The sequence below is a fragment of the Podarcis filfolensis genome (assembly GCF_964270895.1).
Source record: "Podarcis filfolensis genome assembly, chromosome: W".
Taxonomy (NCBI): Eukaryota; Metazoa; Chordata; class Lepidosauria; order Squamata; family Lacertidae; genus Podarcis; species Podarcis filfolensis.
The window spans coordinates 3,901,686-3,918,146 of NC_139619.1; the positions used below are offsets into that span (position 1 = coordinate 3,901,686).

At 46.0% G+C, this 16,461-nt stretch overlaps 1 protein-coding gene across 6 annotated transcripts in view; it reads right to left on the bottom strand.

The window, feature by feature from the left end:
* Nucleotides 1-16,461, bottom strand: part of LOC310753785 (integrator complex subunit 6-like) — a 121,653-nt gene that overhangs the window by 69,364 nt on the left and 35,828 nt on the right. For 5 of the 6 annotated variants that reach the window (XR_014543453.1, XM_083595126.1, XM_083595127.1 and 2 more), the window contains 4 exons: nt 12,245-12,334; nt 11,414-11,597; nt 2,483-2,611; nt 1,503-1,666 (listed from right to left, as the gene is read on the bottom strand). Coding sequence is in view for 4 of the 6 variants with exons in the window: in XM_083595126.1 (XP_083451252.1) it covers nt 1,503-1,666; nt 2,483-2,611; nt 11,414-11,597; nt 12,245-12,334 (567 nt within the window). In the remaining 2 variants the exon portion in view is untranslated. The remainder of the gene's footprint in view (nt 1-1,502; nt 1,667-2,482; nt 2,612-11,413; nt 11,598-12,244; nt 12,335-16,461) is intronic. The other variant, XR_014543452.1, reaches the window with a different exon arrangement.

Below are 16,461 nucleotides of genomic sequence, written 5' to 3' on the forward strand. Positions count from 1 at the left end.
TCGGCCAGGGCTTTGACAGGAGCACCAGTCATGTCAGCCAGAAAACCCCGCAGAGGGGTTTGGGATCCTACTGGATCCATCAGCCTCCAAGAGAGGACCTTCCTAATACAGTCATACCTCGGGTTGAATGTGCTTCAAGTTGAACGTGTTCGGGATGCGCTCCGTGGCAACCCGGAAGTAACGGAGCGCGTGACGTCATTTTGAGCGCATGTGCGGAAGCGGCGAAACGCGACCTGTCCATGCGCAGTTGCGCTGTCGCCTCTTGCGTTCCGTTCAGGATGCGAACGGGGCTCCGGAATGGATCCCGTTCGCATCCCAAGGTACCCCTGTAGATCCCCTGCATCTGCGGAGGGGAAAAGGTGCTGACACCCTAAATCTCAACTGGAAGTGATCTGACCATGACAAGGGACTGATGTCAATGTCCCCCGCCTTCAAATCACTCTCTTCCTGCCCCATTTAGAAAACAAGGTCCAGAGTGTGGCCTGCCATGTGCATTGGGTAGGTGACATGTTGTGACAGCCCCATGGTTGTCATGGCAGCCATTAAGTCCTGAGCCACCCCGGAGCCAGCTGCCTCGGCATGGATGTTGAAGTCTCCCTGAACCAGCAGTCTGGGAGTCCTCAACACTGCCTCCGAGACCAACTCTGTTAGCTCAGGCAGGGAGACTGCTGGGCAGCGAGGTGGGCAGTAAACCAGCAGAAGCCCTAATCTGTCCCGATTGCCCAATGCCAGGAACACACACTCTAGATCCCCCCCCCAAAACTGGACAGAGAACCTGGAGATAGAAAATCTCTACAGACCACAGCAATTTTCCCTCCCCAACCTTCGATTCTGCTGCACTGAGTGGTGGGCACAGCTGGGTAAGACCAACTCCACCCTGTTCACCCACCCAGGTTTCAGTGATACATGTCAGATAAGCTTCCTCATCCATAATCAGGTCATGGATGAGGGAGATTTTATTCTGAGCCGACCTGGCATTCAACAACAGCAGTTGCAGACCCGAGTGCTAGCTGAAATGACAACCAGTTCCCCAGGTTGGAGGAGGGGCTGGCACACGGCAGTCACTAACAGCTTGGGCCACGTGCCCCTTACCCGGCCTGCCCCATCTCCCATGCCATACCTCCTCCTACCCAGAACCACTGAAATTGGGCCTACCCCTGCCTCTTTCCTGCTCCTCTCCTCCCAGGCACATCCCACAAAATGCCCTTACAACTCAGTTAAAAACAGTTAAAACACTAAAAAAATTTTTAAAAGGATATGAAAATAACAACAATAGTTCTTAAGAGCCTGTCAGGCCCTGCCCTAGGCCAGATGGAGTGAGACAGGAACAGGGCCCTCAGGCTCTCAGCAGGGCAGTACTAGCTTAGAGCCAACCCAATGATCCCTGAGATGCACTGTGATTTGAACTGCTCCCCAGTTACAACAAACTTTTCATCATATTACCTAAGCTCACTTTTGTATCACTAGGATCTGCACAGAAATTCTAAAGCTCAATTTCATACCAGTGTTGGTGAATTTTGATCAGGCCAAAAGGATTCTGGAATTGGCCAATGGCCAACAGGAACTCCCGTTTTAGGATTAGGCCTCACATAGATGAGTTTACGACAGCTGTGCCATGGCTGAGAAGCAAAAGAAGTGATGGGTCTTGTGACATCAACAACTCCATCTAAGTTCCAAAGAAGAAGAACAGAACATTAAGTAACATTGTACATTAGGACGCGGGTGGCGCTGTGGGTTAAACCACAGAGCCTAGGGTTGCCGATCAGAAGGTCGGCGGTTCGAATCCCCGCGACGGGGTGAGCTCCTGTTGCTCGGTCCCTGCTCCTGCCCACCTAGCAGTTCGAAAGCACGTCAAAGTGCAAGTAGATAAATAGGTACCACTCCGGCGGGAAAGTAAATGGTGTTTCCGTGCGCTGCTCTGGTTCGCCAGAAGCGGCTTAGTCATGCTGGCCACATGACCCGGAAGCTGTACGCCGGCTCCCTCGGCCAATAAAGCGAGATGAGCGCCGCAACCCCAGAGTCGTCCGCGACTGGACCTTTACCTTTTACATTAGGTTCCCAGCGTTAGCTTTACAATTTCTACTTAGATATATTTCCTCTAAACTGCGCAAATGACCACCAAAGTTTTGACTAGTATTTTGGGAGAGTGAAGATTAAAAAGTTTCAAAAAAAAAGTGTTCAGGAAAAAGATAGTTTATTGGTTTTGTGTCTAAGAAAGAAAACACTTGAAGACATTGTTACAGGTTTTTCAGTGTCCACCAGGAGAATAATTCATGGAGTAATAAACGAACCAGTTTAATTGTTCAAATAAGTGAAGGGCAGTATCCAATCAATCTAATTGTCAGAGGCAAAGCTAGAATATAATATTATGCACATAATCTACACTGACTTAGCAATGCCATACAGTACTTTTTAAACCTTAAATACAGTTGTACAGTTGTTAACATAATAGTTTACAATGACCATAAACAATTTACTGTACCTTCCCCAATTTGTGGTGGGTCTGGTCCTGATTTCTCAAAGTTGATGACAACACCACTCTGAACTTTCTGAGCTAGAGATTCTAAACACTGATTCAACATTCTTTGTGTCCGAACACAATATGAGCGTCCTATAACATAAAGCAGAGAAATAAGAAGGTTCTGAAGGCAAGATTTGGCAACTTCAGGTAAAAAGCAGAATAGCAAGAACCAAAAGTACCGTGAACCGAAGAACTGCACTGATGTTAAACCTAATGTGTTGTGCACATAGAAATACTTTTAAAACGCTCAGGAAAGACCCAATGGAGGCAAAATGGTGGGCGCCACGACGCACCTGAACGCAGCTAGCACCAATTGCACTGCCTGGCTGGTCCCCAGGCCCGCTGCCGCCACTGCCGAAGAGGAGTCGGGAGGGTCCAGTGCATCAGCAGAGGGAGCCGCCAAGCCCCCCTCCCCCAGCAACCTTGGCCATGATGACAGAGAACCCACCTGGCCAACGGCCCAGCTTAACTCCTGGAGGCCTCCGGAGCCGACGCAAAAAGAAAGAAAAAAAGGAGCCCCGACCTCCCCAGCTTACTGCTGCTGCTGACACCGAAGGAAAAGGAAAGGAGAGGAGAGGAGAGGTAGAAGAGCACCGGGAGGGCCAGGGAGGCCGCGCGGACAAGCCCAGGCCTGACCCGAGCCTACCTCCCAGGTGGCTAGCGCGCCAAGAGCAGACCAGGGCCCAGAGGGAGGCCACGCAATGGAGGACACCCCAGGAGAAAAACCTGCATAGCACGCCCCCCCCCAGGCTGGGAAAACACCTCTGCCCCCTTTTTCTTTTTGTGGGGGGGGGGGGGCACCGCCGCTAAAGCCATCTATTATTTTTTATTATTATTTTTAATCTTAATTCCCCTTACTTCATTTTAAAAATATTTCTTACTAATAGGTCCCCCCCCCCATTTTTCTAATTGTTAAGAATTAAAATGGCGGTGCCCAGAAGAGAGCCCTGAACCAGCACAGGCCACTTCCTGGGATTGCCACTCCACCCCTGACTTTCTGTTCTTTTTTATTTTATTTCTTTATTTTTCATTTTTCTTCCTTTTCTCATTTTTTTAAAAAATTAAATAAGAAAAAAGAGAATAAATAAAAAATCTAATTCCCTTTTTTTGTGTGTGTCTGTTTGTTTGTTTGCTGGGGGGAGGGGGTTCTTCCTTCCTTCCTTCCCCACCTCTTTTTTCTTTCCTCCTCTTTCTTTCTAAAGAGAATACACACACACATTGTTTATTTTATTCTTTCCCTCTCAAAGGGGTTTTCTACATATTTTTTTCTTTTCTTTTCTTTTTTACTTATATCACTTGGTACATATATACTACTTCCAGGTGCCAGCACCTCAACAAATTCCGTTTTTTCATTCCTTTTTCCTTTCTTTCTTGGTTTTGTTTCTTTCTGTTTATTTGCTTTCTCTTTTTGTCCCTCTTAACTCTTAAATCTCCTACCCGCTCCATCCCCTCTCCTTTATTTTCTCTCCTTCCCCCCAACAAATAATTTAAAAAATCACAGACCAACACACATATATCTGCCCACCCACTTTCAACAGTATCCCACTGTGATGGCTTGTGTATGCTCTTCGCAATAAGCACCTCTGCTCATTCAGAGATATTTACAGTTCTTTATTTTACATATGTACAGGCAGCACATTACAATCATGCATCTGAATCCTGATTCTGAGAGTGGCCTTCACCGGTTTCTCCTCCAACAGAAAAGGCGAGGAAGTTTCCTGTGACGCCTCTCCCCCCTCCTCTTTAACTCTCTCCTCTCCTTGGCAGACGGAACAGGCACTGCCTCACCATTGGTGCTGGAACTTCCTGTGCAGTGTTGGGGCTCTGCTTCAGCATCAGAGAGCCTTTCCGCCTCCTGGCTCTCTCCCCCTTCCCCATCCGTCACTTCCTGTCCACCTCCGAGTGTTCCTGCTCCTCCCCAGCATTCTCTGGCAGTCCCATGACACCCACCCACCTCATACTATAACCTGGACCACCACTGCAATTTCTTATCATTACTATTACTATTTCCGCCCTCTCTCCTCTATTTCTCTCTCCTTTATTTCCTCTTTATATTTTACTCTAAATCCTCTTCCATTCTTTTCATTTCCCCCCTCTTCCATTCTTTTCTTTTTCTTTCTTTCTTTTCCATCTCTTCCTTTTGTCTTTGCTCTGTTTTGTGTTGTTCTATTCCTGAACACAACCTTGCCAGGCTTAAGTTCTTAACTCTCTACTACAAATCCCTAACCCCTTTCCCCACCCTTAACTGGTCCCCACTCCCCCCCATTGTGCGCAAGAGGGTGTAGGTGTGCGATCATGGGGATGTCCACAAATTACCCCCAACCTCCCTCTGGCCCCACCCAATCGGTCTCTTCCATCTCTGCCTGTTAAACCCTTTTATGTCCACTGTTTATACAGCTTCTTTTCCCCTTCCTCTTTGACAAATACACATGGATCAGCTTTACCTTGCTGAAAACCTAGAGAAAACTACACTTCAGTGAGTTTAGAGTGCCAGCATCGTGCACTTTGCTTGAGACCATATAGGGACTTCTTCAGAGAACAAACAAATCCCTGTTTTACCTGTACACCATCAGGTGGAAGCATATGAAGTGATTCACCTAAGGTTCCATACAAAAATGCTGTATTCACATCGTGATGAGAAACGTGTAGATTCTCTTCTGCAGCAAGTTTGAGCATAAGCCTAATGCTCTCATATCTCATGGTGGGTGAGTAGGTCTCGTGAAAGTCTTCTCCTGGTACCTGTGAAAAACCTCTGGCTACCAATCTGGCTTTGTGTCTGACTATCTTGCCATTTCGGTCTGTCTTTGCTTTGAAGAACCATTTGCTGTCAAGCAGTTTCATCCCTGGAACTGTTCGAACTAGCTCCCATGTTTTGTTCCTCTCTAGGGAATCAAGCTCAGCCTTGTGTGTGAACCCACATGTCAGAACCAAAAATTCTCATGTGCTTGATGTATGGTTTCTTGCCAAACATCTTTTCATAGGGGGTACAACCAATCGGTGATGATAATCTGCGATTATAAGTGTAAACAAAACAGATGAGCAATTCTGCCCAATAACTCTCTGGAAGATTGGAATCATGCAGCAAGCTTTTCAAGCCTTGAAGCAATGTTTGGCTTGCCCTCTCACAAAGTTCATTCATCCAAGGAGATCGTGGACTTGACAAATTATGTTGAATTCCTTTCTCAGTCAGAAAAGCTTCAAACTGCTGAGAAGTGAATTCTCCCCCTCGATCTGTAAATAAACATTTCACCTGTTTACTATGCACATTTTCCAACCAAGCACGGAATTCCTTGAACCTAGGAAACGCTTCTGATTTCTGCTTGAGATTGAACTCATGAATATACCTGGAAAATGAATCAATGAGAACCATGAAGTATTTGGCTCCACCCAAAGAGGGTGCTTGTGGACCAACAAGATCAGCATGCACTACCTGGTATGGTTCTGTAGCTTGTCTTCTAGACACCTTACCTTTTGCAGCCATTTTGACCTTGTTTGCTGCACATGCCTTACACTTCATGTGGTACCTGCAGGGTTTAATAGTCATACCTTCAACTAAGGCAGGCATTTTGGAAATTGCCTCGAATTGTAAATGACCAAATTTCATGTGATAATCATGAATACATCCTGCATGCAAAACCTTGTTAGTACCTGCAATACAACAAGTTTCATCCTGCACAACATCAACAGAATCATCATAATGCAATACAAAGAAATGATCAACATAATCAGCATGCAATAAATAGTCATCTTTCTTGGTGATGGTGCACTTCCTCTTCTTGAAGGAAACGTCTATGTCCTGTTCAGTCAGCTGCGAGACACTCAGTAGGTTGTGTGCAGCATCTGGAACAAAAAGAATGTTGCGTATCGATGCATCCAAGCGGTGAAGAACAACCATTCCATAGCCTTGACTGGAGATCGGGTGGTCATCCGCCTGGTGAATCGCACCTTCCTGCGGAGTAAAGGACACAAACAGATGTTTGTCCCGACAAACGTGTCTGGTCGCTCCCGAGTCGACGATGAAGAAAGATCCAGACGTCTTCTGGGCCTTTGGAGTGTAGCGTGAGACCATAGCCTTGTGTTGCATTGTCCTGGACTTCGGACCTTTGCCTTTGCCTTTTCCACGCGTTGAGCTTTCGCTGCGCTGCTCTGTTGCCTTGGCCTGGAATGTTTACAATCCCTCTTCACGTGGCCTAGACTTCCACACGAGTAGCATTTCACTGCCTTCAAAGCTTTGGCGCCATCTAGTGGTTGCACTGCATTCTGGGATGATGTCTGTGAGGGCTCCCCCTTTGTGATACAGGTAGCACTACGCCGATCCTCTTCATTTAACACCACAGCAGTGACATGCGCTACCGTCAGCTTAGCAGTAGGCAAAACAGCAAGCTGGCTGGCAATCGCTTCCCAACTGGAACCCAAAGAATGTAGAATCATGAAGGAATACACAGCCTCTGGAACGGTGATTCCATGCTGTTGCAACTCATGCCTGAGATTCTGCATTTCCATGAGGTGAGCACGCACATCTGCTCCTTCAGCAAGTGCCATACCATGCAACTTGGCATAAAAGAACAAAGAAGCGCCTGCCTCTGTTCTCAAATGTGACTCTTGCAAACTGTCCCACATTTCTCTGGCTGAGGCCTTGTCACGCAAAAGACATAGCTCTTCAGGGGACACAATAAGCGCCAGAGTTCCCCTTGCTTTAGAATCCTTGGCTTTCCACTCATCAGTTACAGGAGCTGGGGGCGGGGCGTCTGTTATCACATTAAACAGACCCTCTTTTCTTAGCAGAGCCTCTGCATATTGCACCCAGTTGTGATAATTCCCTTTACCGAGCTTTGGAATTCCAAAAGCGTCTGTTACTCTTGCACTGGTCATCTTGTGTCTTTTAAAGCAAGCTGTGTCTCTCTACCACCAGCTGCATTACAAAAGCACACTTCTTAAGGCTTTCGCTTTCTCCTGAGCTTCTGCCGCAGCTGATTAGTGCTTTGGCTTGAAGTTCAAAGTCCACCCCTTATTGCCATTAATTAGGGACTGGCAGCCTTCCCGGGGCAAGAGCACATACCTGTCATCAATCTTCTTGACACGCAGAGAAGATAAGCTGCATTCCGTTCTTCTGCCGTTTGTCATCTGGATTCCGTTCTTCTGGCGCCCATAACCAAAAATTTTGGGATTTTAGCTCTGTTCGTCCGAGCTGATAAGGCTCATCTTCCTCCGAGCCCTCCCAGCAGAGCATTAAAACAACATCACAGCGGAAGGATGAGATAGGTATGGGCTACAAGCCATGCTTTATTACTAAGCTATACAGAGAGCAAAGAAAATATACATCCTCTCTCTATGAGAAGCAGAGAGCAACTAAAACACAAAGGAACAAAGGAAACAGGAAACCAGCAACGTCACATCCCATCTCCCTTTCCCATGAGACTCCAACAACCTGGACTATCTCTGGAATGTAAACACAGTCCTGTGACTGCAAGCAGCTGCACAGTGATAAGAACAGAAACCAACACTATCACCCCAGAGGTCTTCAAAAACCTGACACCACACAAAGCCCCAGGCCCAGATGGCTTCACAGCAGAATTCTATAGGAAATTCAAAGAACCCTTGATGCCCTACATGACCCGCCTATTCAACGACATCATGAAAGGGGGCCAATCCCCAAAACCTGGACCCACTCCAAAATAGTCTCCATCCCAAAACCACTGAAAGACAGCCTCAAAGTAGAATCATACCACCCAATCTCATTAATAAACCAAGACTACAAGATATTCACATCAATCTTGGCCAACCGCCTAAAATTTTTCTTATGCAAGTTACCGCAATAGCCCCAGACCAGACTGGCTTTGTCCCTGGTCGCAGTATTACAGACCCCATCAGGAAACTACTGAACCTGATCGAACACAGCAAGACAACCAAACTCCCGCTGACAATTATATCCCTGTACATCCTCAAAGCCTTTGATTGCTTAGAGTGCGAATACCTATTAGCAGTACTAACTAGCATGAAAGTTGCCCCCAACTTCCTACAAATTCTCAAACAAATAATAATAATAATAATAATTGTCAGGGGCTCAGGAGCAGGAGCACTGGGGAGAGAGGAAATGGAGAGCGAAGGGGAAGAATCCGAGGGAAGCGTAGGGGACTATGACAGTGGCCCGAGAGATTCCATGAGCTTCTCCAGCGAATCAGAAGATTCCCAGAAGGGGGCTCCGATGGTCAGGGCAAGGGGGGTCCCAGGGGGGACGCACCAGAAACAAGGAGCCAGAGGGGAACCCCAAAGCAGCAGTGGAGGATCGGGACCAGTTTCCCCACCAGAGCGTAGTGGGGGGGAAGAGTCACATGTGTCAGGGCCAGCGTCTCCTCCGGAGGGGAGGGAGAGTAAGTCAGGGCTGACCACGCCTCCATCGGAGAGTGGGGGAATGGAGGGGAGCTCAGTTGCAGCTAGCCCACCCGAAGGGGGAAGCAGTCACAGCAGCAGTGAAACGGTTAGGAGGAAAACGGCTGGCTGGGCGCGCGCGCCAAGTTCAAATGTACAGGCGCGCGGGACAGCAGGAGACCCAGATGGGGAACCAGCTCCTAAAGCCCGCCGGAGGGAGGGAGAAGGCTCAGGGGAATCAGCGTCAGAGGAGGCTAGGAAGGGCGAGACCCCGGCGGGCAGGCGGACCCAGAGGAGGAAGGAGCAGCGGAAAAGGTGGAGCAAGGCTAGGGTCTTAAATTGGTGTACAGGGGGAGGAGATTCAGAAGGGTCATCAGCGGTCTGACAGTTGAGACGTGGGGCTGCGCGCTGCGGCTCTGGAAGTGAAACTGAACTTCAATAAAGACTTTTGTATTTAATTAGAAAGCAGCGTTGGTCCTTTGTGAGCTGGGACCTTGGGCAGCCTTGACAATAATAATTTATTATTTATAACCCGCCCATCTGGCCGGGTCTCCCCAGCCACTCTGGGCGGCTTCCAACAAAATATTAAAATACAGTAATGCATCAAACATCAAAAGCTTCCCTAAACAGGGCTGCCTTCAAATGTCTTCTAAAAGTCTGGTACAGTGGCACCTCAGGTTACAGACTCCGCTAACCCAGAAATAGTACCTCGGGTTAAGAACTTTGCTTCAGGATGAGAACAGAAATCGTGCTCCGGCGGCGCAGCAGCGTCACAAATCCAACTTAATGGTGTCACAAACCCTCAGCAGCGCCGGAAATCCAACTTAATGTTGTGACCTTGGAAAGTGTTGAAATCCAGCATAGCCTGAGCTCTGTGAGTGTGGCTTTCTCCCGACTGAAGCACAGAGTGTTTGAGGACTGAGACATTCGTAGGGAAACCAAAATGCTTGTTTACAAAGCTATTATACTACCAACTTTACAGTACGCTTGTGAAACATGGACCACTTATAAACGCCATTTCCAACTTCTCAAAAGATTCCATCAGTGGTGTCTCTGAAATTTTTTACATATCTCTTGATAAGACGGGCAAACTAATGCCAGTGTGCTGGAAGAAGCAAAGTTCACCAGTGTCAAAACATTGATTCTTCAACATCAACTTTGTTGGACTGGTCGTGTTGTTCCGATGCCCGATTATCTTCTTGGAAAGCAACTACTCTATTCCAAACTTAAGAATGGAAAGCATAATGCTGGTGGACAACAAAAGAGGTTTAAAGACGCTCTCAAGGCAAATCTTTAAAATGTAGTATAAACACTAACAACTGGGAAACACTGACCTGTGATCACTCCAGTTGGAGAACAGCCTTTACCAAAGGCGTCATGGACTTTGAAGAAGCACAAATTCAGGACGAAAGCGAGAAACGAGCTAAGAGGAAGGCACGTTTGGCAAATCCTTACTATGGTCAACTCCTGCCCAGAAACCTATGTCCCCACTGTGGAAGGATGTGCAGATCCAGAATTGGCCTCCACAGTCACCTATGGACACACTGTTAAGAACATATTCATGGAAGACAATCTTACTTGGCTACGAGTGATCTCCAAAGAAGACCATCCACCTCCCATTAAGTCTTCCCTAGGGCACAAATGCCTGGTTTGACTAAAGCTGAGAATATTTAGCTTCACACAGGGGCTGATGAATTTGGTTCCACCACTTTGTGAGGTTAAGAACAGCCACTGAGCAGACTAAGATCATGCAGTGGTTTTGCTCTAATTGTGTCTCGGAGCAAAACTGTCCCAGACTCAATGTTCTCTGACCACCAGTGCAAGGGCTGTCGCACAAGCATAAGGGTGAGAATAACAGTTGCTGTGCAACCAGATGTGCAACAGGAAGTATCAGGACTACAGCAATCTGTTGTGCAACCAGCCACAAGAACTGCACTGGTTTCCTGGGCCTTCTCTTGTGCAAGTGATTCCACTAGTGCATTTAGTATACCACTAAGCGACTTTTAACTTGGGCACTACATTGAAGTAATAGGGAGGAATTCAAAGTTAATAAAGAAATGAAGCTTTATGTGATTAGGAATATGGACCTGAATTTCAAACTTGCATGATTTTTAACTTAGAAAAAGCATGCACACACAGTATTCAGTGCCTTGGTAAGAATAGAACAGGATAGCTATTTTTTTTGCCACCCTGAGGAACAGACAGACTTTGCAAAACAGAAATACCATTATTTGAAGCACACCAAGGAACTCTGGGCCCACCTCCATTATTCCATCTGGCAGTTTCCCCCACCTCACTTTCCAGCTTTTACTCTGAAGGTGCTCTACCAGATTTCCAAGCTAGTCAGTAATGATAAATGAAAGAGGGAATTGTATACCCCCTGTATGCAGGCATACACACAACATATAGACATGAATGAGAATTTGAGCCATATAATACATGTGAATGCACCAACACCATTATTTCAAAGTAGATGGATTTAGATTTGCAAACCAAGAATAGGGAGAAAAAAGCAGCAGCTACCTCCTGTGACTTCACACATCTGTGTAATAGCAGACTCATATGTAGGGACACTTCCTAGCTGTTCCTGTTCCACTGAAGACGCTCCAGGCAAGCGCAGCACAAGGGCAAACAGCCTCTGATCCCAGCGAAATGGTTCTTTGGTTAACTCACTTCCAGGCAGGGGAGAAGTCAAAGGAAGATGAAGCTAAAAAGACAGACATCCATCTAAGGACTTTGCTAGAAGAAGCCCATTTGATTCTAACTGAAAAGGAACATGTAGCTAGTTCCATTTTCTGCTAAAATCTCAAGGAAGATCAATGACATCCAGCCCTCTGTGTGTTTTTAAACAGTGAAAAATAAGAAAACAGCCCAGATGGAGATTTATTTTCTTCATCTAATTTTGTCTATATTCCAGCTGTTCATAGGAATGATTTCTAGTCAGCTATGAAGTTCACAGTTATCTCTGGGCTGTGATTAAGCATGGTAGAGCACTTGCTTAGCATGAACAAGGTCCCAAGTTCAGTCCCCAGCATTTCCAAGTAAGGCTGGTAAAGGCCCTGTTTGAAACCCTGAAGAGCTGCAGCTAGTCATGGCAGAGAATCCTGAACTAGATGGACCAACAAATTTGAATCTGTATGTAAGACAGGTTTCCTTCCTTCTCTCAGTCTAATCTCTCTCTTAGCAACACAGCAAGAGCAGGATAGAAATATAACCAATAATTCTGCACAAATTGTTATGAAACACCTTTAACACCATAGGAATATCAGGACAGGAGTACTTTTTTAAACTCCCAAGAGAAGAACACATTCCATGCAGCCATATTACAGTTTAAAGCTTAGGAGCATCTCTTACCTCCTCCTGCACACCTGTAGTATTTGTCAATTTGCTTCCATCTGTGATTGTAATTAAAACTGATGGTTCTAAATAGAAAGGGTTCCTTCCCTACAAAGGAGGAAATGTTAACATTGTAAACACTGAATCATTAGAGCGTCACAACACTCACCATGTAAACACATTATTTTTTTTAAAGCCGCAAGGTCTGCTCTAACGCTTGGTAGAAAATATATCACTTCACCATGTAAGGAACTAAAAATGCATTTTTTTCAGGCTCTGGTAGCTGCAGAAGCAGGTAACAATGAGTTACTCAAAACGGTGAGAATTAAATATAAATTATTAATAGATAGTAAAAATAGAGGCGGATTGTCGTTACCCGATTTAAATTTATATTATGATGCAGCTTGCTTCATGTGGTTGAGAGAATGGCTAACACTAAACAAGATTTATTGGACCTGGAGGGGTTCGATAATCGTTTCGGCTGGCACGCCTACCTAGGGTACGAAAAAGTGAAGGTGCATAAGGGCTTTCTTAACCATATTATAAGAAAATCATTGTATAAAGTATGGGGGTAATATAAAGAACTTTTAGAACCTAAAGTACCCTGGTGGCTGTCTCCCATTGAAGTGATAATGATTAAAAAGAAAAATATGTAAACAACCTGGGCTACATATAGGGATTTGCTAGAGAAAAGGGATAATAAATTAAAATTAAAGGATTATGAAGAAATAAAGCACTACCTGACAGAGTGGATTCAATACCACCAGTTATTTGGGAAATTCAACGAAGACAAAAACAAAAGATTTATGACAGAAGTCTCACTATTAGATAAAAACATATTACAAAGTAAAGTAAAGGTAATTTCTAAAATGTATGGATTATAATTAGAATGGGAAGTTAAGAACGAACAAATCAAGGAAGTAATGATTAAATGAGCTATGCATCTGGGTAAAAACATTCAAATAACACAGTGGGAAAAACTATGGAGGGAAAATTGGAAATTCACAGCATGCGAAGCAATAAAAGAAAATGTGATAAAGATGCTCTTTAGGTGGTACTTAACACCTACCAAAATTCATAAAATGTATGAAACTAAATTAACTTTATGTTGGAGGTGTTGGGATTTTGAATACGTGCAGCTTCACACAGAGTCAATTAGGAGTTGGCCGACAGCCAAGGCAATGTGAAGGAGTAAAATCTGCCTGGTGATACAAGCCCTGGAGACAGCTCCATCATTGGCCAAGTTCTCATGGGAATAATGATTTATGGCCTACTGACTGGAATGTGCTAGTCAGAGAGTAGGAGTTGGAGGTTTGAGAGTTGTGAGCCACAAGAGAGAGCAAGTTAAAGATCCGTGTTCTGTTCTGTTCCTGTATATAATAAACACCAATAAGTACAAGTTACTGGTTCCGGCTTCGTCCACCCTGCCTGCAGCCGATTGCTTTCGTGAACTCTGCGTATACTCTGCCAAGGTCTGGTTAAGGTCCTGCAACAAGTCAGAAAGTTGCGAAAAACACAATAGGAGGTGCAATCGAGTGGGGGGCACGGTTATACACATGTGGGGGCAATGTGAAAAAATTAAGGGCTTCTGGGATTTGGTTTTTGAAGAGATGGGGGGAATTTTTTTTTTGGGGGGGAGCCTTTTTGTTGGGAATAATTGATATGGATATAGCCAGAGAGGATAAGAAATTATTCTTGTATGCGGTGGCGGTGGCTAGAACCCTGATTGCGAAAAACTGGAAAAAAGAAATAATTCCAACAAAACAAGAATGGAAGATAAATTACAGTGGTACCTCGGGTTACATATGCTTCAGGTTACATATGCTTCAGGTTACAGACTCTGCTAACCCAGAAATAGTACTTCAGGTTAAGAACTTTGCTTCAGGATGAGAACAGAAATCGTGCCACGGCAAAGCGGCGGCCGCAGGAGGCCCCATTAGCTAAAGTGGTGCTTCAGGTTAAGAACAGTTTCAGGTTAAGAACAGACCTCCAGAACGAATTAAGTTCTTAACCTGAGGTACCACTTTATTTAGTTATGTTGAATTGGCAAGATTTACAGATGCAATCAGAGGTTATAGCAATCAAAAAGATTGGAAGAAATACAGAGATTACCAGAAAAAGCAATGCCTACAAATTACTACTTGGACTTGTTTTAATTAACTTTTGCAAATGGATTTATGGTTAGAATAAAATATTTAAATAGAAATATAAAGAGAGTTCATAAGAAGATAAAAGAAAGCAGATTATTATGGTTGATAACTGTCAGGGAAAGGGAGGCAGCCAGAGAAGGGGGGGGGGCATGGAAGCACTTACCGAGAGCCTAAACAGCCCTTTTCCAGCCAGTCCTCTGAATCAGAGACTGAATTAGGGAGTGGCCAGTCTGTTCCAGGAACTAGCTATTTTCAGAAGAGGGGAAGTAAGAGGCGTTCCCTGCCTCGCTGGGCATGCTGGTCTAGAAAGAAACGTCACGAAAATTCAGAAGCGTCAATTGACTAAGCAACACGGACGCGTTGTTTGGAGCTCCGGACTTGGCTTAAAATTTGCAGTAATAAATCTACCGGACAGAAGTGGCTCGGTGCCTGGAATGTTATCTCCAAACTAGCTTGGCAGCAAACACATCCCTCACAGCTTGACGCTTCTCAAAACACTGCTGCTGGAAGCTAGTGACAGAAAGCAGACGGCCCCACTATGGAAAAGGAATTGGAAGACTTGAGAAAAAAAAATGCGGCTCTTCAGGCTCGTGCTTCGGACTTGGAATCTCGGCTTATGGAATCCAGAGCTGCACAGCAAGGAACCGCAGGTGGGCCAGTGGGAGGGGGCAGGTCTGCGTGGGTGGAAAAATTTTGTGGAGACCCTGGGACTTATTTGGATTTCAAAACGGAGATGCGTTATTTTTTGGAACTGCACAGCGCTCAGTTTGTAGATGACGCGCAGAAAGTTTCTCACGTAATTAGTCACCTGTCAGGCTCTGCCAAGAGCTGGGTGAGGCCGTTAATTGCCTCGGAGAATGAAGCGCTCAAGAATCTGTCCAAATTCTGGCAGGCTATGGAGTTTATCTACTCAGATGAAAGTTTAATTGACAAGACACAGGAGTTGTTAGCTTTGAAGCAAGGCAAATCCACGGTGCGTGATTATTGGTCCGAGTTCGCCATGCTTATACACAAACTGGGCTGGGAATTGGAGTCACAGCCAGTACAAGCTCTATTTAAGGGAGGTTTGAACTCGGAGGTTAAGGACGAACTGGCCAGGGGTCCACGCCCTAAGGACATGGATGGGTTAACGAAGGCTGCGCTTGCGGTGGGGTTGAGACAAGAAGCCAGACAGCGGGAAAGGAGACAAGGCAAGGCAAGGAGTTACCATGGTAACCGCATTCCTGAAATGCCGGCAGCTGCCTCAGAGGGTCAGCAAATGACAGAGCCAATGGAGACAGACGCTGCCTGCGTGCGGGAAAGTTTGAAAACGCAACGGCCAGGCGGGAAGGAGAAAAAAGACTGGCAAGCGGCCAAGAAATGTTTTGTCTGTCAGAAAGCAGGGCACTTTGCCAGAGTGTGTCCTGAGCATCGTAACTGGCAGGGAATGGTTGGGGCTGCTCAACAGACTGAGGCAGAGGCTCCTAAGATGTCAGGAAATGAGGAGGCCTGGCTGGTGATGAACCGGGGCAACACCCAGGCGCTAGCGACAGCGAAAGTCCCCGGCTTGGACACCCCAAAGCAAGCATAACGTTGAAAGTGGTTCTAGAGCTTCCCAATGGCCAGACGGTGGAGGAATTCGCTTTAGTAGACTCACCGAAATACCTTCGTGCTACAGGGACCTGCAGGAGGTGTTCAGTGAAAAGGAGGCTGACACATTGCCACCTCATCGGCCATATGATTGTCAGATCAACCTGAAGCCGGGGGCCACGCTGCCTGTGGGACGGACCTACGCCATGTCGGAAGGAGAAATCGAAAACCTAAAGGACTTTATTGAGAAAAATCTGAGGAGGGGATTCATCAGAGAATCCAAGGCGGCTGGTGGGAGCCCTGTGTTCTTTGTGGGCAAGAAATCGACTAACGAACGCCGCTTGGTCGTAGATTTCAGAATCATGAACAGCCTGACGGAACCGGTGGCCTTCCCAATGCCCAGGATTGACGACGTTCTAGCCAGGGTGCAAAAGGGGAAGATTTTCACCAAGTTGGACCTCCGGGGGGCGTACAATCTCATCAGAGTGTGAGAGGGCGATGAGTGGAAAACCACCA